Source organism: Pseudochaenichthys georgianus, chromosome 22 (assembly GCF_902827115.2).
Source record: "Pseudochaenichthys georgianus chromosome 22, fPseGeo1.2, whole genome shotgun sequence".
Taxonomy (NCBI): Eukaryota; Metazoa; Chordata; class Actinopteri; order Perciformes; family Channichthyidae; genus Pseudochaenichthys; species Pseudochaenichthys georgianus.
Window position 1 is genome coordinate 1523157 of NC_047524.1, and position 22830 is coordinate 1545986.

A 22830-nucleotide genomic window follows, 5' to 3' on the forward strand; every position below is an offset into this window, starting at 1 on the left:
TACATGTTGAACTCAAATACCTGTACTTTCTACTTCTTACATGTTGAACTCAAATACCTGTACTTTCTACTTCTTACATGTTGAACTCAAATACCTGTACTTTCTACTTCTTACATGTTGAACACAAATACCTGTACTTTCTACTTCTCTACATGTTGAACCCAAATACCTGTACTTTCTACTTCTTACATGTTGAACTCAAATACCTGTACTTTCTACTTCTTACATGTTGAACTCAAATACCTGTACTTTCTACTTCTTACATGTTGAACTCAAATACCTGTACTTTCTACTTCTTACATGTTGAACCCAAATACCTGTACTTTCTACTTCTTACATGTTGAACTCAAATACCTGTACTTTCTACTTCTTACATGTTGAACACAAATACCTGTACTTTCTACTTCTTACATGTTGAACTCAAATACCTGTACTTTCTACTTCTTACATGTTGAACTCAAATACCTGTACTTTCTACTTCTTACATGTTGAACTCAAATACCTGTACTTTCTACTTCTTACATGTTGAACTCAAATACCTGTACTTTCTACTTCTTACATGTTGAACTCAAATACCTGTACTTTCTACTTCTTACATGTTGAACTCAAATACCTGTACTTTCTACTTCTTACATGTTGAACCCAAATACCTGTACTTTCTACTTCTTACATGTTAACCCAAATACCTGTACTTTCTACTTCTTACATGTTGAACCAAATACCTGTACTTTCTACTTCTTACATGTTGAACCCAAATACCTGTACTTTCTACTTCTTACATGTTGAACTCAATACCTGTACTTTCTACTTCTTACATGTTGAACCCAAATACCTGTACTTTCTACTTCTTACATGTTGAACTCAAATACCTGTACTTTCTACTTCTTACATGTTGAACTCAAATACCTGTACTTTCTACTTCTTACATGTTGAACACAAATACCTGTACTTTCTACTTCTTACATGTTGAACCCAAATACCTGTACTTTCTACTTCTTACATGTTGAACTCAAATACCTGTACTTTCTACTTCTTACATGTTGAACCCAAATACCTGTACTTTCTACTTCTCACATGTTGAACACAAATACCTGTACTTTCTACTTCTTACATGTTGAACTCAAATACCTGTACTTTCTACTTCTTACATGTTGAACACAAATACCTGTACTTTCTACTTCTTACATGTTGAACACAAATACCTGTACTTTCTACTTCTTACATGTTGAACTCAAATACCTGTACTTTCTACTTCTTACATGTTGAACACAAATACCTGTACTTTCTACTTCTTACATGTTGAACTCAAATACCTGTACTTTCTACTTCTTACATGTTGAACCCAAATACCTGTACTTTCTACTTCTTACATGTTGAACTCAAATACCTGTACTTTCTACTTCTTACATGTTGAACTCAAATACCTGTACTTTCTACTTCTTACATGTTGAACCCAAATACCTGTACTTTCTACTTCTCACATGTTGAACACAAATACCTGTACTTTCTACTTCTTACATGTTGAACACAAATACCTGTACTTTCTACTTCTTACATGTTGAACTCAATACCTGTACTTTCTACTTCTCACATGTTGAACACAAATACCTGTACTTTCTACTTCTTACATGTTGAACTCAAATACCTGTACTTTCTACTTCTTACATGTTGAACTCAAATACCTGTACTTTCTACTTCTTACATGTTGAACCCAAATACCTGTACTTTCTACTTCTTACATGTTGAACTCAAATACCTGTACTTTCTACTTCTTACATGTTGAACACTAATACCTGTACTTTCTACTTCTTACATTTTAACACAAATACCTGTACTTTCTACTTCTTACATCTTGAACTCAAATACCTGTACTTTCTACTTCTTACATGTTGAACACAAATACCTGTACTTTCTACTTCTTACATGTTGAACACAAATACCTGTACTTTCTACTTCTTACATGTTGAACACAAATACTTGTACTTTCTACTTCTTACATGTTGAACCCAAATACCTGTACTTTCTACTTCTTACATGTTGAACTCAAATACCTGTACTTTCTACTTCTTACATGTTGAACACTAATACCTGTACTTTCTACTTCTTACATTTAACACAAATACCTGTACTTTCTACTTCTTACATGTTGAACTCAAATACCTGTACTTTCTACTTCTTACATGTTGAACACAAATACCTGTACTTTCTACTTCTTACATGTTGAACACAAATACCTGTACTTTCTACTTCTTACATGTTGAACTCAAATACCTGTACTTTCTACTTCTTACATGTTGAACACAAACACCTGTACTTTCTACTTCTTACATTTTGAACCCAAATACCTGTACTTTCTACTTCTTACATGTTGAACTCAAATACCTGTACTTTCTACTTCTTACATGTTGAACTCAAATACCTGTACTTTCTACTTCTTACATGTTGAACACAAATACCTGTACTTTCTACTTCTTACATGTTGAACACAAATACCTGTACTTTCTACTTCTTACATGTTGAACACTAATACCTGTACTTTCTACTTCTTACATGTTGAACACAAATACCTGTACTTTCTACTTCTCACATGTTGAACTCAAATACCTGTACTTTCTACTTCTCACATGTTGAACACAAATACCTGTACTTTCTACTTCTTACATGTTGAACTCAAATACCTGTACTTTCTACTTCTTACATGTTGAACTCAAATACCTGTACTTTCTACTTCTTACATGTTGAACACAAATACCTGTACTTTCTACTTCTTACATGTTGAACACAAATACCTGTACTTTCTACTTCTTACATGTTGAACTCAAATACCTGTACTTTCTACTTCTTACATGTTGAACTCAAATACCTGTACTTTCTACTTCTTACATTTTAACACAAATACCTGTACTTTCTACTTCTTACATGTTGAACTCAAATACCTGTACTTTCTACTTCTTACATGTTGAACTCAAATACCTGTACTTTCTACTTCTTACATGTTGAACTCAAATACCTGTACTTTCTACTTCTTACATGTTGAACACAAATACCTGTACTTTCTACTTCTTACAGTACATGTTGAACACAAATACCTGTACTTTCTACTTCTTACATGTTGAACACAAATACCTGAACTTTCTACTTCTTACATGTTGAACTCAAATACCTGTACTTTCTACTTCTTACATGTTGAACACAAATACCTGTACTTTCTACTTCTTACATGTTGAACTCAAATACCTGTACTTTCTACTTCTTACATGTTGAACTCAAATACCTGTACTTTCTACTTCTCACATGTTGAACACAAATACCTGTACTTTCTACTTCTTACATGTTGAACCCAAATACCTGTACTTTCTACTTCTTACATGTTGAACACAAATACCTGTACTTTCTACTTCTCACATGTTGAACACAAATACCTGTACTTTCTACTTCTTACATGTTGAACTCAAATACCTGTACTTTCTACTTCTTACATGTTGAACACAAATACCTGTACTTTCTACTTCTTACATGTTGAACACAAATACCTGTACTTTCTACTTCTCTCATGTTGAACACAAATACCTGTACTTTCTACTTCTCTCATGTTGAACACAAATACCTGTACTTTCTACTTCTTACATGTTGAACTCAAATACCTGTACTTTCTACTTCTTACATGTTGAACTCAAATACCTGTACTTTCTACTTCTTACATGTTGAACTCAAATACCTGTACTTTCTACTTCTTACATGTTGAACTCAAATACCTGTACTTTCTACTTCTCACATGTTGAACTCAAATACCTGTACTTTCTACTTCTTACATGTTGAACCCAAATACCTGTACTTTCTACTTCTCACATGTTGAACTCAAATACCTGTACTTTCTACTTCTTACATGTTGAACTCAAATACCTGTACTTTCTACTTCTTACATGTTGAACACAAATACCTGAACTTTCTACTTCTTACATGTTGAACACAAATACCTGTACTTTCTACTTCTTACATGTTGAACTCAAATACCTGTACTTTCTACTTCTTACATGTTGAACTCAAATACCTGTACTTTCTACTTCTCACATGTTGAACTCAAATACCTGTACTTTCTACTTCTTACATGTTGAACTCAAATACCTGTACTTTCTACTTCTTACATGTTGAACTCAAATACATGTACTTTCTACTTCTCACATGTTGAACTTAAATACCTGGACTTTCTACTTCTCACATGTTGAACTCAAATACCTGTACTTTCTACTTCTTACATGTTGAACTCAAATACCTGTACTTTCTACTTCTCACATGTTGAACTCAAATACCTGTACTTTCTACTTCTCACATGTTGAACTCAAATACCTGTACTTTCTACTTCTCTCATTTCCCAAACAGCTGGTTCCTTTAGTCTGAATGTGTGTTTGGTGCGTGATCATTATTCTTTAGAGTCATTGCGTGCCTATTGATTTGAACACGATCCGTGTATCCATCACTTCCTGGTCTTCTCTAAAGAAGAGGGACCAATGGAACGTTGTCATGTTGCCGTTGTTCAGCATGGAAACATTCATTAGCTAACAATGACATTATTGTTCTATTAATATAAAGGGAGGTCAGGTACTCTTTAAAGCAGCTGCTAGCTATGGGTACTTTTTACTGAAGTACATTTCAAAGCCTTCTTTACTTTTACTTGAGTAAAGAAGTTTAGTCAGTACTTCTACTTTTTCCAGAGTATTTTTAAACACCAGTATCTGTACTTCTACTTGAGTAAAGGATGTGTGTACTTTTGCCATCTCTGCCCAATCCTCAAAAACCTTCACTGGCTTCACGTCTCCCACCACATCAACTACAACATACTGGTCCTCACCTACAAAGCCCTCCACCATCTAGCCTAAAAAAGCGCTATCAATTTATGTTAGGAAAATCTCCCTGGCCCCCGGCTTGAGCTTCAGCCTCAGGATCCATGTATCTGGGATCCTCTCTGAAGGGAAGGAGTCATCACATACAGAGCATCAACTAGTTCCTGAGCAGTGTCCTTCACATGCTGATATCCAAGAGAGGGAGTTACACAGTCACAAGATGGAGGAATAGAAAGCAGTCTTCAATGTTTACTTCAGATTAGCTCCACGTCAGAAATGAGCATGCTTGATGTCTCTCTCCATAGAGGCTGAGTCATCATGTTAATCACATGGCTATCATCTGCCTCAAACAGTCTGATGCTCTTCCAGGTAATCACACATCCTGTCATGCACTCAGCTACAATTGGGATCCCTTTGTTACCATGGGGACTCTGATATCGGAAGAGGACATTCAGTATTTTGCACTGACCTCACCACCTTCAAAAAACTCACCTCTTCAATCTGGCTTTTAATATGTGAATGTTTTTGTATTATTTGACTTTAACTATATATTTATTTGTTGTTCCTTTCTTTTCTTTTCACTATCTCTGTAAAGCGTCTTTGAGCACCTGTAAAAGCGCTAACAAAATACATATATTATTATTACCTCTGCCATGTCGATGGACCCCCCCGCGAGCGTCTTGTACCCCAGAATGGTTCTGTTCTTGTACCTCTTCCTCCTCTGCAGCAGGATCTGCAGCTTGTTCCCCTCGCGCTTCAGGAAGTGAGGGTACTGAGGGTCACATGACAAAGAGAAGCTGGATATCCTCTTATTTCAGAAGATAGAATCAGATCATATCGGATGTCGCTCCTAGTGCTCGATTCCTGGTACTAGGATGGGTTAAAAGCAGGGACTTGTTAATAATAAAAACTATAGATTATGTTACATACTACCTGCTTTATCTTTTTAACACTTGTTCCTTAGTGTACACACAATGAGGTGCTCCTCCAGACAGTATTTCAGCAATACACAATACAAAAACAGCTGTAATTTCAGTTTCCATGGCAGTGACTGAAGTAATACAGAAAGAAAAAGCAATATAAATGTATTAATAAATGGTTTATTTGACCACCTACCGTTCTTGATTATAACTTGACTGATTCTGAGTTATTTGATCTGATTGTGTACCTGCAGGGAGAAGGTGAGAGCGAGGTCGGTCTCCACGGAGCCTCCGGGCGGCAGCACGATCTCATGAGAGCGCAGGATGCGCTTCGAGCCCTGCAGGAACATCATCAATTATATTAATTAGTTGGAGTGAGCTGGAAGTTTCCTGCATCCCTGCTGATGTGTTGTGCTCTGTTATATTATGTTAAAGGGCACCTATTATACTGTTTTGATAATAGGTGCCCTTTAAGATTATAAGCCTACCTGTATTTTGACGGCGATCACCACAGAGATGAGCTCCTTGTCGATTTCTCTCACCACCACCAGCTTCTTCAGAGTCAGCGTACACAGCCTGCAGAGAAACACACAAACACAGGATTAGCTAACACGGCTGGGTGTTAGAAATATGTACACACAAACATGCGTCACTCACAAACACAGCTGTGTGTTTATTAAACAGGTTACAGCAGAGTGAAACACACACAAAGCACTCCGAGCTTTCAGAACATCAGAACATAAAACTCAAATGTCTCCTTATTTATGCATTCATGTTCACACTTTAGAGAAATTCTTTAATGTGTTTTAACAGCGGCTGAGAAGCGGCATTCAGGTTCAGGTTGAGGTTATTTATTGGTACTCGTAGGTAGATTTAGTTTGCAGATAAAAACACGAGGGATCCATCCCGACACACATTCTCAAAACAACAGACAGACTCCTATAAAAGTAAACCCTGCTCCGTCAGCTCTGAAAACATTTTTTAAAAAACAGTAGTACAAACAAGGGCATTTGAAGTTAAAGGTGGGGTAGGTAAGTTTGAGAAACCGGCTCGAGATCGCTAGAATTTGAAGATACACGACCGGAGAAAATCTGCCACTTCCTCACAGAGCCCCTCCTCCAACACACACGAACGCGCACATGTTTGTGCCCCGATGGAAGGCTGACAGGCAGGTAGGCCATCCAGTTACTTTAGCCGGGCCGGCTCAGATGATTGGTCGTACTTTTTACAGTAGCCTACTACGGCTTCCACAGATGATGTTTTTTTATGGATTTTTTGTCAAAGCACTTAATGTATTCATTGCTATCGGGATGTTAAGAGCATTCCATGGAATATAACAACACGTGTTTCTGAAGTGAATGACCGACCCCACCTTTAAGTCATAAATACTGTAGAGAAAACTATTAGATGACACTACACTTCTTCCCCTCTGCTACCGGCCTCATCAACAAGGCAGGACCAGCAAACTCCCTTGAAATGTTTAAAAGCAAATTAAAAACCTATCTTTTTAAAGGTCACCTATCATGCTATTTTTAGGCAATAGCATAGGTCTCAGATATATACATAGTATATATAGTATATATATATATATAGTGCTGTACGATACCAGTCACCTCTGTGGAAACATTGGTATGGCTGCCTTTTTTTAGTTTGTATTTGAGTGTTGTATGTTTTGTAATAATGGACCAAGAGTCTCTTTAAATAAAGATGATGATGATGATGATGATACAAAAATATAAAAAACATGTCTATGAAGTGTTTTGCTCAAAATACCAAACAGATCACCCATTCTAGCCATGCCTCATATCCCTCTATTTCACTTCCTGTTTCAAAAGTGCTGATTTGGGGATAAAGCTTTAAAGAGGAGGGGTCTGAGCTCATGCGGGACCCGGCAGCTACTGTCTAAACTAAACGCTGCCGTGATGAAACGCCATATCATGGATCATCAAGGATCTGAAACAGTCTGGAGCTCAAAGGCTTTCTCTCTCCCGGTTACACCACAAGGTGAGTTCCTTTCTACTTCCTGCTTCTTCACACACATGCTCTCCAGTACAGGTTAGCTCTGAGTGTTAGCGATGCTAATGTAAACACCGACCATATTACGCCCAAAACAGTCGGGCATTGTTTCTGATAGCAACGTTTCTGATTGGGCCGTGGGTCCACATTTGAGATATCACGTCATATCGGACGCAAATCTGGATCAGCTCCGTTGTTCCCCGTTTTTAGAGATTTGGGTACGGAGGAAAAGAGAGAGGGTTTTATTTTCTGACGCTGCGTGAGTTCCCCGACACACCGGGGACACATGTTTATGTATAAAAGACATCAACATGTGCATTTTGCATGATAGGTCCCCTTTAATATGGCTTTTAATTTGGGATAACTTTCAATGCTCACTAGTATCATTGTCCATGTTTTACTGTATTTTATTTTAACCTATTTTAATTTCTTGTCAGCTTTCATTAGGATGTTTTATTTTGTTCTGTATTGATTTTAATATTATTTTAATATTGTTGTTATGTTTTCTGTAAAGTATTTTGGGATAATACGTGCATGAAAGGTACTATACAAATAAAGTGTATTATTATCTTAATTGTATTTAGCTCTGCTACGTATTCTTCTTTCTGTGTCTCTGTATGCACCTCATATATAAAATGTATGGTGGATAAAGACAATCAGAACAAAATGTAAAAGACTAGTTTAATGTGTTAATGCATGCTGAGCTCATCCCTCTTCCACCATCATATGGGGGAGGGGGGGTTATCGTTGGGGCGACACGCTGCTTTAACAAACCCGTCACGATTTTTTCAGAAACTTCATCAAAAGAGCAGAGTGAGAAACAAACAGAGGCTTTTCTTCTGAGGGTCTTTTGACTGAGTCCTGCTGTGAAGAGGCCATTTATCATCCGCGCTTTATCTACTGCAAGATCTCTAGAAACGCTGGAATGACATCACTGCTGAAATATTTTGGGGCAAAACAACAAACTATTCAGTGTTTTCCATCAGTGGGAAAAGATGTCCAACAACAGCTAAGGGTTATTTTACACAGAGTAAAAGATGTTGGTCAAAGAGGACTCTTTAAAGCAGGGGTGGGAACCTTTTTCCTCTCAAGGGCCATTTCAATTTTTTCAACATCCTCCGAGGGCCGCACAAATTATTGACCTCTGCTTAAAAATCACAGCCCATTCATTTCGCCTTTCTTTCATGCTGTGCAAAGAAAAAGCAACCTCTTAATCCAGATATCTTGCCATGACTCGCGCATGCATGCACGTGCACGGTTGTGGCATGACCACCAAACAGAAAGATATGGACACAATATGTGTGCAAATGTCTTTAGTTTCCTATCCATGTGGACATGATTTAAGTGGGGGGGGACCTAACCTCCTCTACGGCGGTCCGGGGGGTATGCTCCCCTGGGAAGATTTATTTTTAAATGTTGAAGTTGAAAGCATCAATCTGGTGCACTTTGAGAGCAAAATGAAGAGATCTATGGAAACATCTCTCAACACCCAGATGAAACAGAACTAAGAAGATTTACTTTTTCTTTATGGATATTTTACAAATCACTCTCCTTTCAATCTGTATTCTTGTTTATTAATAACAACTTTTTTTTACTGTCATATAGTATTTTATACCCGTTTACTTTATTCTCTTGTTTTTTGATAACTATATGATCATATAAAGATGTGCCTTTACCTCACTGGTTGGAGAAAAAGCTTCTTATATTCGTTAGCATAGCTAGCTAACCAGATGCTAATAACAACAAAGTTATTGTCTGTATGATCAGTATGACAGATCGCTTTCAACTTTCTGGGCTTTCAACTAAAGACAAAGCCACGCAGAAACTGCAGCATGTGTACGGACTTATCGGTACTGCAATTCTTTGAAGTCCCGGAGCGGCGTTCTGGTGCTCTCCTCTCCATCAGAATTGCACTCCTGTCAGACGAGACATATACCACGTGATGACACGTTAGGCTCGTGTTGTGTTCAAGGACCATGACCGTTGCCAGGAAAAACAGGCACTCGCTTGTTTAATTATTTTGCGGTCTAGATTTCTTTAATTTTTTTCTTTTTTGCGTGTGTTTAGAAATTACCTCGAGGGCCATACCAAATGGTCTCGCGGGCCGTATACGGCCCGGGGGCCGGAGGTTCCCCACCCCTGCTTTAAAGTCAGACACTACATACTGATATACACCTAAACATCAGCAGGAGAGGACTCTTTAAAGTAGAGACACTACATACTGATATACACCTGAACATCAGCAGGAGAGGACTCTTTAAAGTAGAGACTCTACATACTGATATACACCTGAACATCAGCAGGAGAGGACTCTTTAAAGTAGAGACACTACATACTGATATACACCTGAACATCAGGAGGAGAGGACTCTTTAAAGTAGAGACACTACATACTGATATACACCTGAACATCAGCAGGAGATGACTCTTTAAAGTAGAGACACTACATACTGATATACACCTGAACATCAGCAGGAGAGGACTCTTTAAAGTAGAGACACTACATACTGATATACACCTGAACATCAGCAGGAGAGGACTCTTTAAAGTAGAGACACTACATACTGATATACACCTGAACATCAGCAGGAGAGGACTCTTTAAAGTAGAGACACTACATACTGATATACACCTGAACATCAGCAGGAGAGGACTCTTTAAAGTAGAGACTCTACATACTGATATACACCTGAACATCAGCAGGAGAGGACTCTTTAAAGTAGAGACACTACATACTGATATACACCTGAACATCAGCAGGAGAGGACTCTTTAAAGTAGAGACACTACATACTGATATACACCTGAACATCAGCAGGAGAGGACTCTTGAAGACATTTAAAAACTAGCGAGCACCTTCATTTCACTTCACTGAACTTCAGATCCCTCCAAACCTTTTCATTTTAAAGATAACCAGCCCTACTTGACTCTTGCACCCAGTGACCATAGCAACATGTCCGCCATGCAGCGTTCACAGTGACATAACGCTGAGGGGCAGCCGTCCTCCTGCAGAGAGAACATCGGGACATGGAGGGCTAACAATGGCCGGTTTGAAGACTTCCAGCAGCTGAATGAAAACCTTTCTCTCCCGTAGAAACCTCAGGAACAATGGACACTCACCACAGAACGCTGCATTGTCTCCGGCCCTCACACGGACAATACGCAGCACTGTTTTATCCACACTGTTCCCACAACACCATCTATTCCAGTTATGCTAGGTGGCTGATGTTGGTTTGCAGAGGCGGGGAAATGATATCTGCTCTGTGGAAATCACAATGGGGTTTATCGTACGAGTGCTGAGCGTGCCCTATGAGCTAATCTGCAGAAAGAAGCAGCTAAAAATGTTATTTCTCATGAAACAGCACTTTATCTGTAAGAGGGTCTGTTCTGACTTACTTATCTTTGGTTGGAGGCGTAAAAACTCTGAGATGAGAGCGACTTAAAGGACAGTTTGTTTCCAGGCTCCAAACTGAATTCAACTGGTGTCAGCTATCTTTATTCAACCTTATCCCTGTGTCAAAGGTCCTCCATAGTTTTAATATATTAGTACAGTGCCGGTTGGGGATGTGATGTACGTGTTACATAGCGATAGCATCTGATGAATGATTTGGACGAAAATCCAAGTTCAGACAAAGAACCTCTCAGTCATTTAAAACCACAACGTTGGATAGGAACTGTATTAGTGATCGGATTATATTGAACATATTTGCTTATTGCTTCCGCGCTGCCACTGTTGTACTTCTACTACTTATCTTTGTTCATAAATGAGAGCGACTTAAAGGTTTGTTTTAAGCTTCAGTGATTGTAATCATGTTCAATGTCTGTTCCCTTGTATTGTCTATTGTCCTTTCAGACTTAATCTGAGCATAAAGTATTATCGTATCGTCCAACAAAAAATAAAACATAAAGCCAAGAATGCATTTTCGTACTTTGAATTGAAGTCTAGGAGGCCCTCGGTTAATGCATGCATGCACTGAGCGTGTGTGTGTGTGTGTGTGTGTGTGTGTGTGTGTGTGTGTGTGTGTGTGTGTGTGTGTGTGTGTGTGTGTGTGTGTGTGTGTGTGTTTACAGACAGACACTCGACACACAGCGGCTGTTCCTGTTGAGCAGGAGAGCAGCACGTCCTCCTGTCAGCAGGATCAGCAGGACGCTTTTTAACAGCGAACAACACTTCTTCTGCCAACAACAACAAAACTACAGGAGGCTGATTCAGTGTCGCTGGTGCGGGACAGGACGTTTTTTGTAAATTAAATCAAATGCCAAGCGGATGAATAGCTGCACATATGTCATATAGTCACTGCTACTTTCTTAAACCTAGTTATTTAGTCAAGTTCTGCACATTTGTTCATGCATGTTTATACTCCTATTCTGCGTCACTAAAGGATATATTCGATTTAAAATGAAAGCAATTAATATTACTTTCAATAGTGGGAAATAACTGAGTTAAAACTTGAGGTTTTTATAATTTTCTTGAGCATTTAAATGCGATGCTACTTCATAAAGTCCTCAGGTTTCGAGGATTTAAAGACGATAGCTTGGTGTTGGCAATGGAAATCTCAAGTCCAAGCTCCTCCAACAATGCAAATCACAATATAGTTAAAACTTTAAAATAAAAAAACATATAAAATACTGCAATATATTATTCAAGATGACAAAATGGTGCAAATAAAATGCATGAACAGGCGATCCTTGTGCATGTCAAATCCAAGCAGAGAAATCACTCTTATTACATTAATTATGCGACCATCTATTGAATTGCTCTTGTCACTGCACTGTCAGTTGTATTATTATTGTGCTGCTGTGTTTATTGTATTTTTGTAACTCTGGCACAACAATTTCCTTCGGGATGAATAAAGTCCTATCTTATCTTAAAGGTCCCATGTCATGCTTTTCCGGTTATCGCCCGTCCCCTTGTTGTTATGAAGGTTTTTCTGCATGTAAACGGTCTGCAGAGTCAAAACCCTCAAAGTGCACCCTGTAGCGAGTAAAACTCTAACACAGAAAATACCTCCCCAAAACGCCTCGTTGGAGATACGTCACTGTCCATTTGATTCTTCCGGGTACATCATGATGTCATCCGTCCCCGGAACGAAATGGACCAATCCGTGGAGCCGTTACGTTACGTCCGCGCAGCCGTTACGTTATGCCCCCGCTGATTGGTCCAAATTGACCAATCCACGGACTTCCTCACACACTCAGTGCAGGCAGCTCAGCTGATCTCTCCTCCCTGGCTGCAGGCTGATAACAGACAGTTGGGATCGCGGCGAAATCCTCTCTGCAGACCCATTCTCACAGCGTCTATCAACCTTTTTCTGACTCAATATCAAGCCACACTTATTGTTTTTACTTCGGCTGTGACTTTGTGTGTGCTACAAGGAAACCACACCTCCACGGAGTTAAGCGCGATTCACAACGTCCCGACTGGTCCCGACCAATCGGAGCACACTGGGCTCACAGGGGGGGGGGGGGGGGGGGGGGGGGGGGCAAGAGCTGCAACGAGCCGTTTAGTGGAGAGAGTGAATACACATACTTTACAGAGACGCTGTTTGAGAAACCAATGTGAGTTTGGAACATTGCACAGTATAAATATATTCTAGTAGACCTCAACAAGGAATTATGATCAGTGGAAATGGCCATGGGACCTATAAAATGGAAATAACAGTCTAACTGACTCCAGATCAGCACACAAACATTACATAAAAAAAACAGAATTTAACCCGTGGGAGAAACATTGCGCCCAATAGCGTGCAAACGGAATGAAAGAATGAAAATGGAAATAAAGACTACAGTAAATGCTTATACTTTAAAAAAAATTATGATGGCATACAGTAGCTTTGCCGATATCTGTGTTGATAGGAAATAGATTAAGAGCGGTAAATCATCTTAGATACAGGAAGCGCTCAAACGTTTGTGTGAGTTTATCTAATTTAGCAGTGATTCCATGTCAGCCACAGCTTGTTACAAAAAACATGACTGATAGTGTGTTTAACGAACTTAAACTAGCTTTATTAAATGTCAGGTCTTTGGCAGGAAAAACATTTTTAATCAATGATTTTATCACTGAGCACAATCTTGATTTTATGTTTTTAACAGAAACTTGGATTGAACAAAATAACAGTGCAGCTGTTCTTATCGAATCAACCCCTCCCAACTTTAGTTTTATGAGTCAGGAAAGAATGCATAAGAAATGGGGTGGAGTTGCTATTCTGTTCAATGATTCCCTTCAATGCAGGAAGACATCGTATGGGAACTTTGCTTCTTTTGAATATGTGGCCCTTCAGCTGAAATGCTCCTCTCGAGCTCTGTTCCTAAATATCTATAGGCCACCCAAATACTTTGCAAGCTTTTTTGATGACTTTACTGAACTGCTGTCTATAGTGTGTATTGACTTTGACCGTCTAGTCATTGTTGGTGATTTTAACATCCATGTTGACAACCCCCAGGACAGAGGGGCAAAAGAACTGTTCTGTGTTCTTGATAGCTATGGACTGACTCAGCATGTGACGGAGCCCACGCACAATAAGGGGCACACTCTGGACTTAATTATCTCAAAGGGTCTGAATATCTCTAAGGTTGTGGTGACTGATGTTGCACTCTCTGACCATTTCTGTGTTTCCTTTGAGAGCTCTATTTCTGTTCACACAAGTGTTCAAAAAGAGGTAACCACAAAGCGATATTTAACTGAGAATACTAGGGAAATGTTTACTCAGAATTTTTCTTCCACACTTGCCCCTGCTAACATCTCAGTAGATGAGCTAGTAGATCATTTTAATTCAAAAATTAAAAATGTTATAGATGCCATTGCTCCAATTAAGGTAAAGGAAGTGACTGGGAAGAAAATATCTCCATGGAGAAAAGCCATGACCGTTAAAACAGAAAAAAGAGAATGTCGAAAAGCTGAAAGCAGGTGGCGAAAAACAAATCTCCAGGTTCACTTTGACATTTATAAAAAGAGACTTGGCCTTTATAATTTGGAATTGAAAAACGCACGACAATCATTCTTCTCTGACATCATTACCAAAAACAAAAACAACGCACGTGCCTTGTTTGCTACCGTCGACAGACTAACTAACCCCCCAGTGTCAGTAGCCTCTGAATTTCTAACCACCAGTGCGTGCAATGACTTTGCCTTCTTCACTGACAACATTCAGAAAATCAGACAAGCAGTCAGTGCCTCTGCATCAGGAACAGCAAATGTGTTGTCTCTGTGTCCACTTAACATCAAGTCAAACACCATGAGACAATTCCATCAGATTAATGATAAAAACCTAGAGGACATTATACAACTTCTGAAGTCCTCCTCCTGCTGCCTTGATATTATTCCAACAGGATTTTTCAAAGATGTTTTTCGTTGCATGGCCTCAGAACTACTTCATATAGTAAACAAATCCCTTCACTCAGGTATTTTTCCACAGGCCCTGAAAACTGCAGTCATTAAACCGCTCTTAAAAAAGAATAATCTAGATGCTTCAGTAATGAACAATTACAGGCCCATATCAAACCTGCCATTTCTAGGTAAGATCATTGAAAAAGTTGTTTTTCAACAGTTGAGTAATTTCTTGCATTTAAATAGTTGTTTCGATGTGTTCCAGTCAGGCTTTCGTCCAAACCACAGCACTGAGACTGCTCTTGTAAAGGTCTTTAACGACATCCACTTAAACACAGACAGTGGCAGAACTTCAGTGTTAGTATTATTAGATCTCAGTGCTGCGTTTGACTCTGTTGACCACAGCATATTACTAGACCAACTGGAAAACTGGGTGGGACTTTCGGAAACAGTTCTAAATTGGTTTAAATCCTACTTAAAGGATAGAAACAACTTTGTTTCTATAGGTAAATACACATCTGAGTTGACAAATATGACATGTGGGGTTCCTCAAGGCTCCATCTTGGGGCCTCTTCTCTTTAACATCTACATGCTACCACTGGCTCAGATAATGAAGAACAACAAAATAAGTTACCATAGCTATGCAGATGACACACAAATGTACGTAACAATTTCACCAGGAGACTATGCTCCAATTCAAACACTGAGTAAGTGCATTGAACAAATCAATGACTGGATGTGTCAGAACTTTCTCCAATTAAACAAAGATAAAACTGAGGTAATGGTCTTTGGAGCCAAGGCAGAACGTTTAAAAGTTAGCGCTGAGCTTCAGCCTGCAATGTTCAAAACAACAGATAAAGCCAGAAATCTAGGTGTAGTCATGGACTCTGACCTGAGTTTCAACAGTCACATTAAAACAGTTACTAAATCAGCCTACTATCACCTAAAGAACATATCTAGGATTAAAAGACTAATGTCACAGCAGGATTTGGAAAAACTTGTCCATGCCTTTATCTTCAGTAGACTCGACTACTGCAATGGTGTCTTCACAGGTCTCACTAAAAAATCTATTAGAAAGCTGCAGCTGATTCAGAACGCCGCTGCTCGAGTCCTCACTGACACTAAGAAAGTGGATCACATCACTCCAGTTCTTAAGTCTTTACACTGGCTTCCTGTGTGTCAAAGAATAGATTTCTAAATATTGCTGCTGGTTTATAAAGCACTGAATGGTTTAGGCCCAAAATACATTACTGACCTCCTACTAAACTATGAACCATCCAGATCTCTCAGGTCTTCAGGGACTGGTCAGCTTTCTGTCCCCAGAGTCAGAACTAAACATGGAGAAGCAGCGTTCAGTTATTATGCTCCAAGTATCTGGAACAAACTCCCAGAAACCTGCAGGTCCGCTGCAACTCTGACTACTTTTAAATCCAGGCTGAAGACTTTTCTTTTTGTCGCTGCTTTTAATTGAACTATTCATATTTTAGACTGCACTGTAACTTTTATCCATGTACTTTTTCTTGTAATGTTTAATTGAACTATTCATATTTTAAACTGCACTGTAACTTTTATCCATGTATTTTTCCTTAATGTTTATTTTATTAGCTTTTCTTTTTTAATGCTTAATATCTTTCATTTTTTTTTTTTTGTAAAGCACTTTGAATTACCCTGCGTCGAAAAGTGCTATATAAATAAACTTGCCTTGCCTTGCCTTGCCTTGCCTTGCCTTGCCTTGCCTTGCCTTGCCTTGCCTTGCCTTGCTATATCTATTGGCCTTTTTAAGATCTCGGTGAAAGAGAAAACCGCTTTCTATGCTGTCACACTAAACATTTATGCTGTTACTCTGTATTTATAATTTATTTGGCGATGCTGTTGGACTTGAAAGGCTGTGTTTATGGTTTGGCAGGGGAGCGTTTGGAGATTTGGGTTTGACACTCTCTCCTAGATTACACAGAAAACTGGCATGGCTTCGATCTATGTTTACGATTGTTTTCCTGCTTTAAAAAGTTTTCTTTCCTCAAAGCTGTGAGCCAGAGGGAATGGTTGTCCTCTGCAGAACTTAAATGTACTGCTATGGAGAGCTGCAGGTATGTCGTATTTCTGTAGTGGACCCCGAAGGCAGCATCTCCCTGGTCCAAAGGGATTTCTCCATGTGATTTTGGATTATTGCAGAAAATAATTTCTGTGTTAGTTCAGCAGAATAATCTCCACATATTAACACCACTTTATTATTTTTGAAGTAGAAAGCTAACTTTAGGCTTTAAAGGAACTACAGCATGGTCACATGGAGGCTGTGGCTCAGTGGAATAGTGTGCTGAACTTAGTGCGCTGAACTTTGAATCAGGTAGCAAGTTCGAGTCCCACTGCGAGTCAGCATGTTGTTCTATCCCTGCAAGACACTTCACCCCAAATTACTCCTGTGGGGATTGCCCACAGTACTGAATGTATGCAAGTCGCTTTGGATAAAAGCTTCTAACAAGTGACATGTAATGTAATGTAACCGCTAAGCTAAAGGTGGCTAACTTTGGGCTATAAAGGAACTACAGCACGGTCACATGACTTCACGTCACGCATTTAGTCGTCTCATTTAGACACTTGTTAGAAACTGCCATTTTTAAACTCACCAGTGGGGTATTCACTGACGTATGTATGTTGTAGCATAAAAATATTGTGTTAACCACAGACCTTATTTCAGGCTAACGACCAAAAACACATTCAGAAAACCATTGACTTCTAGCACATCCCTATGGAACACTCACGCTTCAATTGGCTAGTGCTCCAACACTAAAAACTAATATGAACCTGGACGTCAGCGGAATATCTCCTCTTTAATATCCTTGTTTACGACACAGTGGCGACCTTTGGGTCACTTTGACGTTTCCACACTCGGAGCAAGACGACCAGAAGGATCTGATTACCGTTACATCTGAAACACAAGACTGGATGCACATGAAGCAATCACACACTCAGAGCAGTATATTATGAGAGGAACACACACACACACACACACACGAAAACATCACTGGGAAGGGGCTTGCGGTGCTTTTGGGATTAGTCAGTGTGAAGAAAACTGATTAATTGATCCAAACTGCGCAGCCGCTGATAATGTTTCATTCAGACATAAATTATATATATTATTAATACTTTGGTTTGCTGCTCACACGCTGCATGGATTTCCAGCGGTTGCCATGGAAATACTTTATTTGTTCTCCTCCTCTGAAGTAGGTTAACCATCAGTCATGAATAAAGTGTGTGTGTGTGTGTGTGTGTGTGTGTGTGTGTGTGTGTGTGTGTGTGTGTGTGTGTGTGTGTGTGTGTGTGTGTGTGTGTGTGTGTGTGTGTGTGTGTGTGTGTGTGTGTGTGTGTGTGTGTGTGTGTGTGTGTGTGTGTGTGTGTGTGTGTGTGTGTGTGTGTGTTTCTCTGTGTGTGTGTTGGATGCATTTCTTCTGTACTGACATTTCCATCAGGGCTGAGATCTCGAGGGAGCAGCTGCAGCTCGACATCCATTCACTGCCACATTTTAACAGCTTATTTTTACAGTGTCTCCCTTTATTCTGCGGTACAAAACGTGTCCAATATGAGCAACACACCCATTGGGAAATGTTATTCCGTCTGTGTATTTTTTAAACAGCACACAGACTGATAACAGATGCCACACACTGTGCTTCATGCAGGAAGTGATGTAAGAACAAATATCCTGTGGTTTTCATCGGATTCACAATTTGTTCTCATCTGGTGGCCCTATTCTTCGTTTTGGAGTGTCCCCTCTCCTGTAGTGTGTACTATAGGTTTGTGTGCATGTAAATGGTCTGCAAAGGCTAAAATCCCTGTATCCCCTCCAGAGAGAGTTTCTCTACCTACACTCGCCTCCATTGGACTCCTTTGTTTACTTCCAGAACATAGTGACATCCCCTTGGAACACTCATACACATTGTACGTGATAGGCTAAGAGGTGGGACATCTGTAAGCGGTTGACCAATCACAACAGAGCCGGCCAGCTAACCAATCAGAGCAGACTGGGCCCTGGTTTCAGACGGAGGGTGAAGAGAGGTGCTGCAGCACAGGCAGTATGAGAGAAATAAAGAGCTTTTTGAACATTAAAGCATGGAGACATGTAGAGACACTACATACTGATATACACCTGAACATCAGCAGGAGAGGACTCTTTAAAGTAGAGACACTACATACTGATATACACCTGAACATCAGCAGGAGAGGACTCTTTAAAGTAGAGACACTACATACTGATATACACCTGAACATCAGCAGGAGAGGACTCTTTAAAGTAGAGACACTACATACTGATATACACCTGAACATCAGCAGGAGAGGACTCTTTAAAACGGGAGAGGACTCTTTAAAGTAGAGACACTACATACTGATATACACCTGAACATCAGCAGGAGAGGACTCTTTAAAGTAGAGACACTACATACTGATATACACCTGAACATCAGCAGGAGAGGACTCTTTAAAGTAGAGACACTACATACTGATATACACCTGAACATCAGCAGGAGAGGACTCTTTAAAGTAGAGACACTACATACTGATATACACCTGAACATCAGCGGGAGAGGACTCTTTAAAGTAGAGACACTACATACTGATATACACCTGAACATCAGCAGGAGAGGACTCTTTAAAGTAGAGGCACTACATACTGATATACACCTGAACATCAGCGGGAGAGGACTCTTTAAAGTAGAGGCACTACATACTGATTCGTTCCCAGACAGCAACCAGGAGCCAAACGAGAGGGAAGAACTCGGATATTGTAAATGTAGATACACTACAGTGTAAAAATACTCCATACAAGTAAACGTCCTGCATTCAAAATCATACAATTATCTTCATATATCCTTATATATATATATATATATATATTTTTTTTAAAAGTACTCATTGCATTTGCCTGCCAGATGTAACAGGGTAAAGGTATAAAGTAGTATAATTTCAAAATATATTGAACTTTTTTTTTTACATGACATGTCACTTGTTAGACGCTTTCATCCAAAGCGACTTACATACTCAATACTGTGGACAATCCCCACAGGAGCAATCTGGGGTGAAGAGTCTCAGGGACAACGACATGCTGACTGCAGTGGGGTTTGAACCTGTGACCTGCATCCGAACAGCAATGCACAAAACACTGCGCCACACACCTCCTTTTTACATTGAAAAAGTCGTTTTTACTAAGAGAGAGAATTAATTATTTTTCTGGACTGTTGCTTTGATTTCTGTAATAAAGCTAAATAATGTTGGGCTGATTAGATTTTCTATAAATATTTAAATGGTCTCTATATACAATTTAAGAAATCGAGAGAATGCGGGTTTCAAGAACGTTGTGCACGTCACGGTTGCCGTTTATCTGAGTGTGTGGGAGAGAACACTTCCTCTGGAGGGAACACAGGGCATTTTGCCTCTGCAGACCATTTACATGCACTAACACACTACAGGAGAGGGAACACCCCAACAAGCTGAATATGGCGTCTTTTTTAGACCCGGAGGTTGCAGCTTGATTAAAACCCAGAAATCTACATGTATTTGTACAAGTTCTTCTCCTCCCGTTGCACTGAAGTAGATGAATCTCTTGTGCACAGTGTAGCCTTTCTATTCTCCTGGGACTCGTGGTGCGTTCAGGTGTCGCCTCTCTCTCCGGTCAGATCTCTAAATGCTGGCATAAACGTCTTGGAAGAAAATGAGTTCAAGCATTTGTTTGTGGTGGGAGAAACCGGAGGTGTTGGTATGGCACGTCGGTCATTCCAGCCTGAGAGTGTGTGTGAGGCATGGACAGAGAGAGAGTGTGTGTTGGTGTTGAGCAGCTGAATCAGCTTAAATCTCCTGCCCAATGAATGACTCGGAGTACATACTGATTATACACTGTCCAGGGTTTTTCAGACAAATACAATGAGGGCAATACTGTGGCGCTGATCTTGTAAGATATATCAATAAAAGATCATGACGCCCGTATACAAGATGGCGCCGTGGACGTAGGAACAACGCGGTGTCGAAGCTCCGTAAAAACAAAGCTGTCTTTGCCGTCCGACGCTCTATTTGACACCATTTACTATTTTTGGAGCAATTATACAGTTTTTGACCAACACTAAGATTGTTTTCTGGCATCACTTTAACATTTTATGGGGAAAATCTGCATTTTGGTACGAGGGCGCACGCCGAGAGTACGAGAGTTATCTGGTTTAGAAAAAACCCTGCTGTATCTAGTATATATATATTTGATATATTGAGCCATTAGGCGCGTTCACACCGCAGTACTTTTCCCACTTTAGTTCCGATATAGTTCCAAAATGTCGCATTCACACCAAAAATATCCGGAACTAAAATTAGTTCATGAGAACCTTTTTACCCCCTTTTCCGTCCCTGCTCTCTAGCAGGGTACTTTAGTGGGAGAAAAAAGTTCCTATTTCTGATTGGCTGGGCGGAATGCAAACCACGCCCCGTAAAACCAAGCCCCCAGGAAGTGCGCCGGACTCAGATGGAAATATTCGTGCTGGCCAAACGGCGGTACTACACTTCCTTTAGGTTGCCAGGCCCGGAAACATTTTTTCCCATTGACTTACATGGGGAAAGAGTGGTCTGTAACTCGTTGGATAATTTTTTTTAAACTAAATAAACTACCCATTATGAACGTTTGTGTAGCCCTTATTAAAAACATTCGTTCCTCAAGTTGTAAAAATGTGCTAATAACGTTATTCTGAGAGTTATTTCCCTCGGCATTATGAACGCGCATCTAACCCACGGGACCGCGCTGCCCGGCACGTTCATGTTACGTGTTCAGCACTACATGAGTGTCTCTTTACCCATGGATGCACAATAACAACGGACCATATCGCCTCACTGCCAGCTCACGGAGCTGTAATAATGGATATATTGCACATGTTTGCTGTAATTCATCATTTGTAAAATATTATACTACATGGGCTGTATGATGTAAATCTTGTACCGTAAATGTTGTATTGAATAAAGTTAATATTACCGACGTAGATTAACGTTCCTGTAGCTTCTTATTGCACTAACCAGTTTATTGCACTGTGTATATATATATATATATATATATATACAGTGCAATAATTCTTTCATGCTAAATGAAGCTCTGTTGGATATCACTAGATCCTGTTACAGCGGAATAGAAGTACATAACGATTGATGTGTACATTAGCATAATTACTAGCTAGCCGCTAGCTGCTAACTGCATAATAACAAGCCATTACCATGCTGTCATGAGCGCACAGTGCTGTTACGTGTACGCAAATTGACGTGCTTGATGTGAACGAGCATGTTGGTTAAAGTTGCGCATGCGCTATGAGCGCACATACGGGTACTTCTCAGGCATGCCGGGTAATCTGTGACGTTTCACTCTCTCAAAAGTTGGGCCATTTTATCAGCATGCGCTCATGAGCAACTCTCATAGAAATGAATGAGGCCCCGCCTCCCACGCTGTATCCAGTTCTTATTATACATCCATGCGTAAAACCCCCAAAAAGTTTTTGTGAAGCCGCCATTTTATTATCCTCACATTAGCATTATTAGCATTAGCATTAGCCCAGCGCACAAACTTAGAGAGACTAACCTATGGCAACACAAAAAAAAACATGGGAGCGGTGGAGATGAGGAGGTGTTGGCGTTCTGGCGATTTAGGCCAGTCCCCAACTCCGGGGACTTCGGGTGGCAGTATACGCCGTGAAGTTGTTTGCGGCCTGCCAGTAA

General features: G+C 39.8%; 1 protein-coding gene across 4 annotated transcripts in view; it reads right to left on the bottom strand.

The window, feature by feature from the left end:
- Positions 1–22830, bottom strand: part of pacs2 (phosphofurin acidic cluster sorting protein 2) — a 94132-nt gene that overhangs the window by 45688 nt on the left and 25614 nt on the right. For all 4 annotated transcript variants that reach the window (XM_034110826.2, XM_034110825.2, XM_034110827.2 and 1 more), the window contains exons 2-4: positions 6250–6337; positions 6010–6099; positions 5488–5613 (exon numbers count right to left, since the gene is read on the bottom strand). In XM_034110826.2, coding sequence (XP_033966717.1) covers positions 5488–5613; positions 6010–6099; positions 6250–6337 — 304 coding nt within the window. The remainder of the gene's footprint in view (positions 1–5487; positions 5614–6009; positions 6100–6249; positions 6338–22830) is intronic.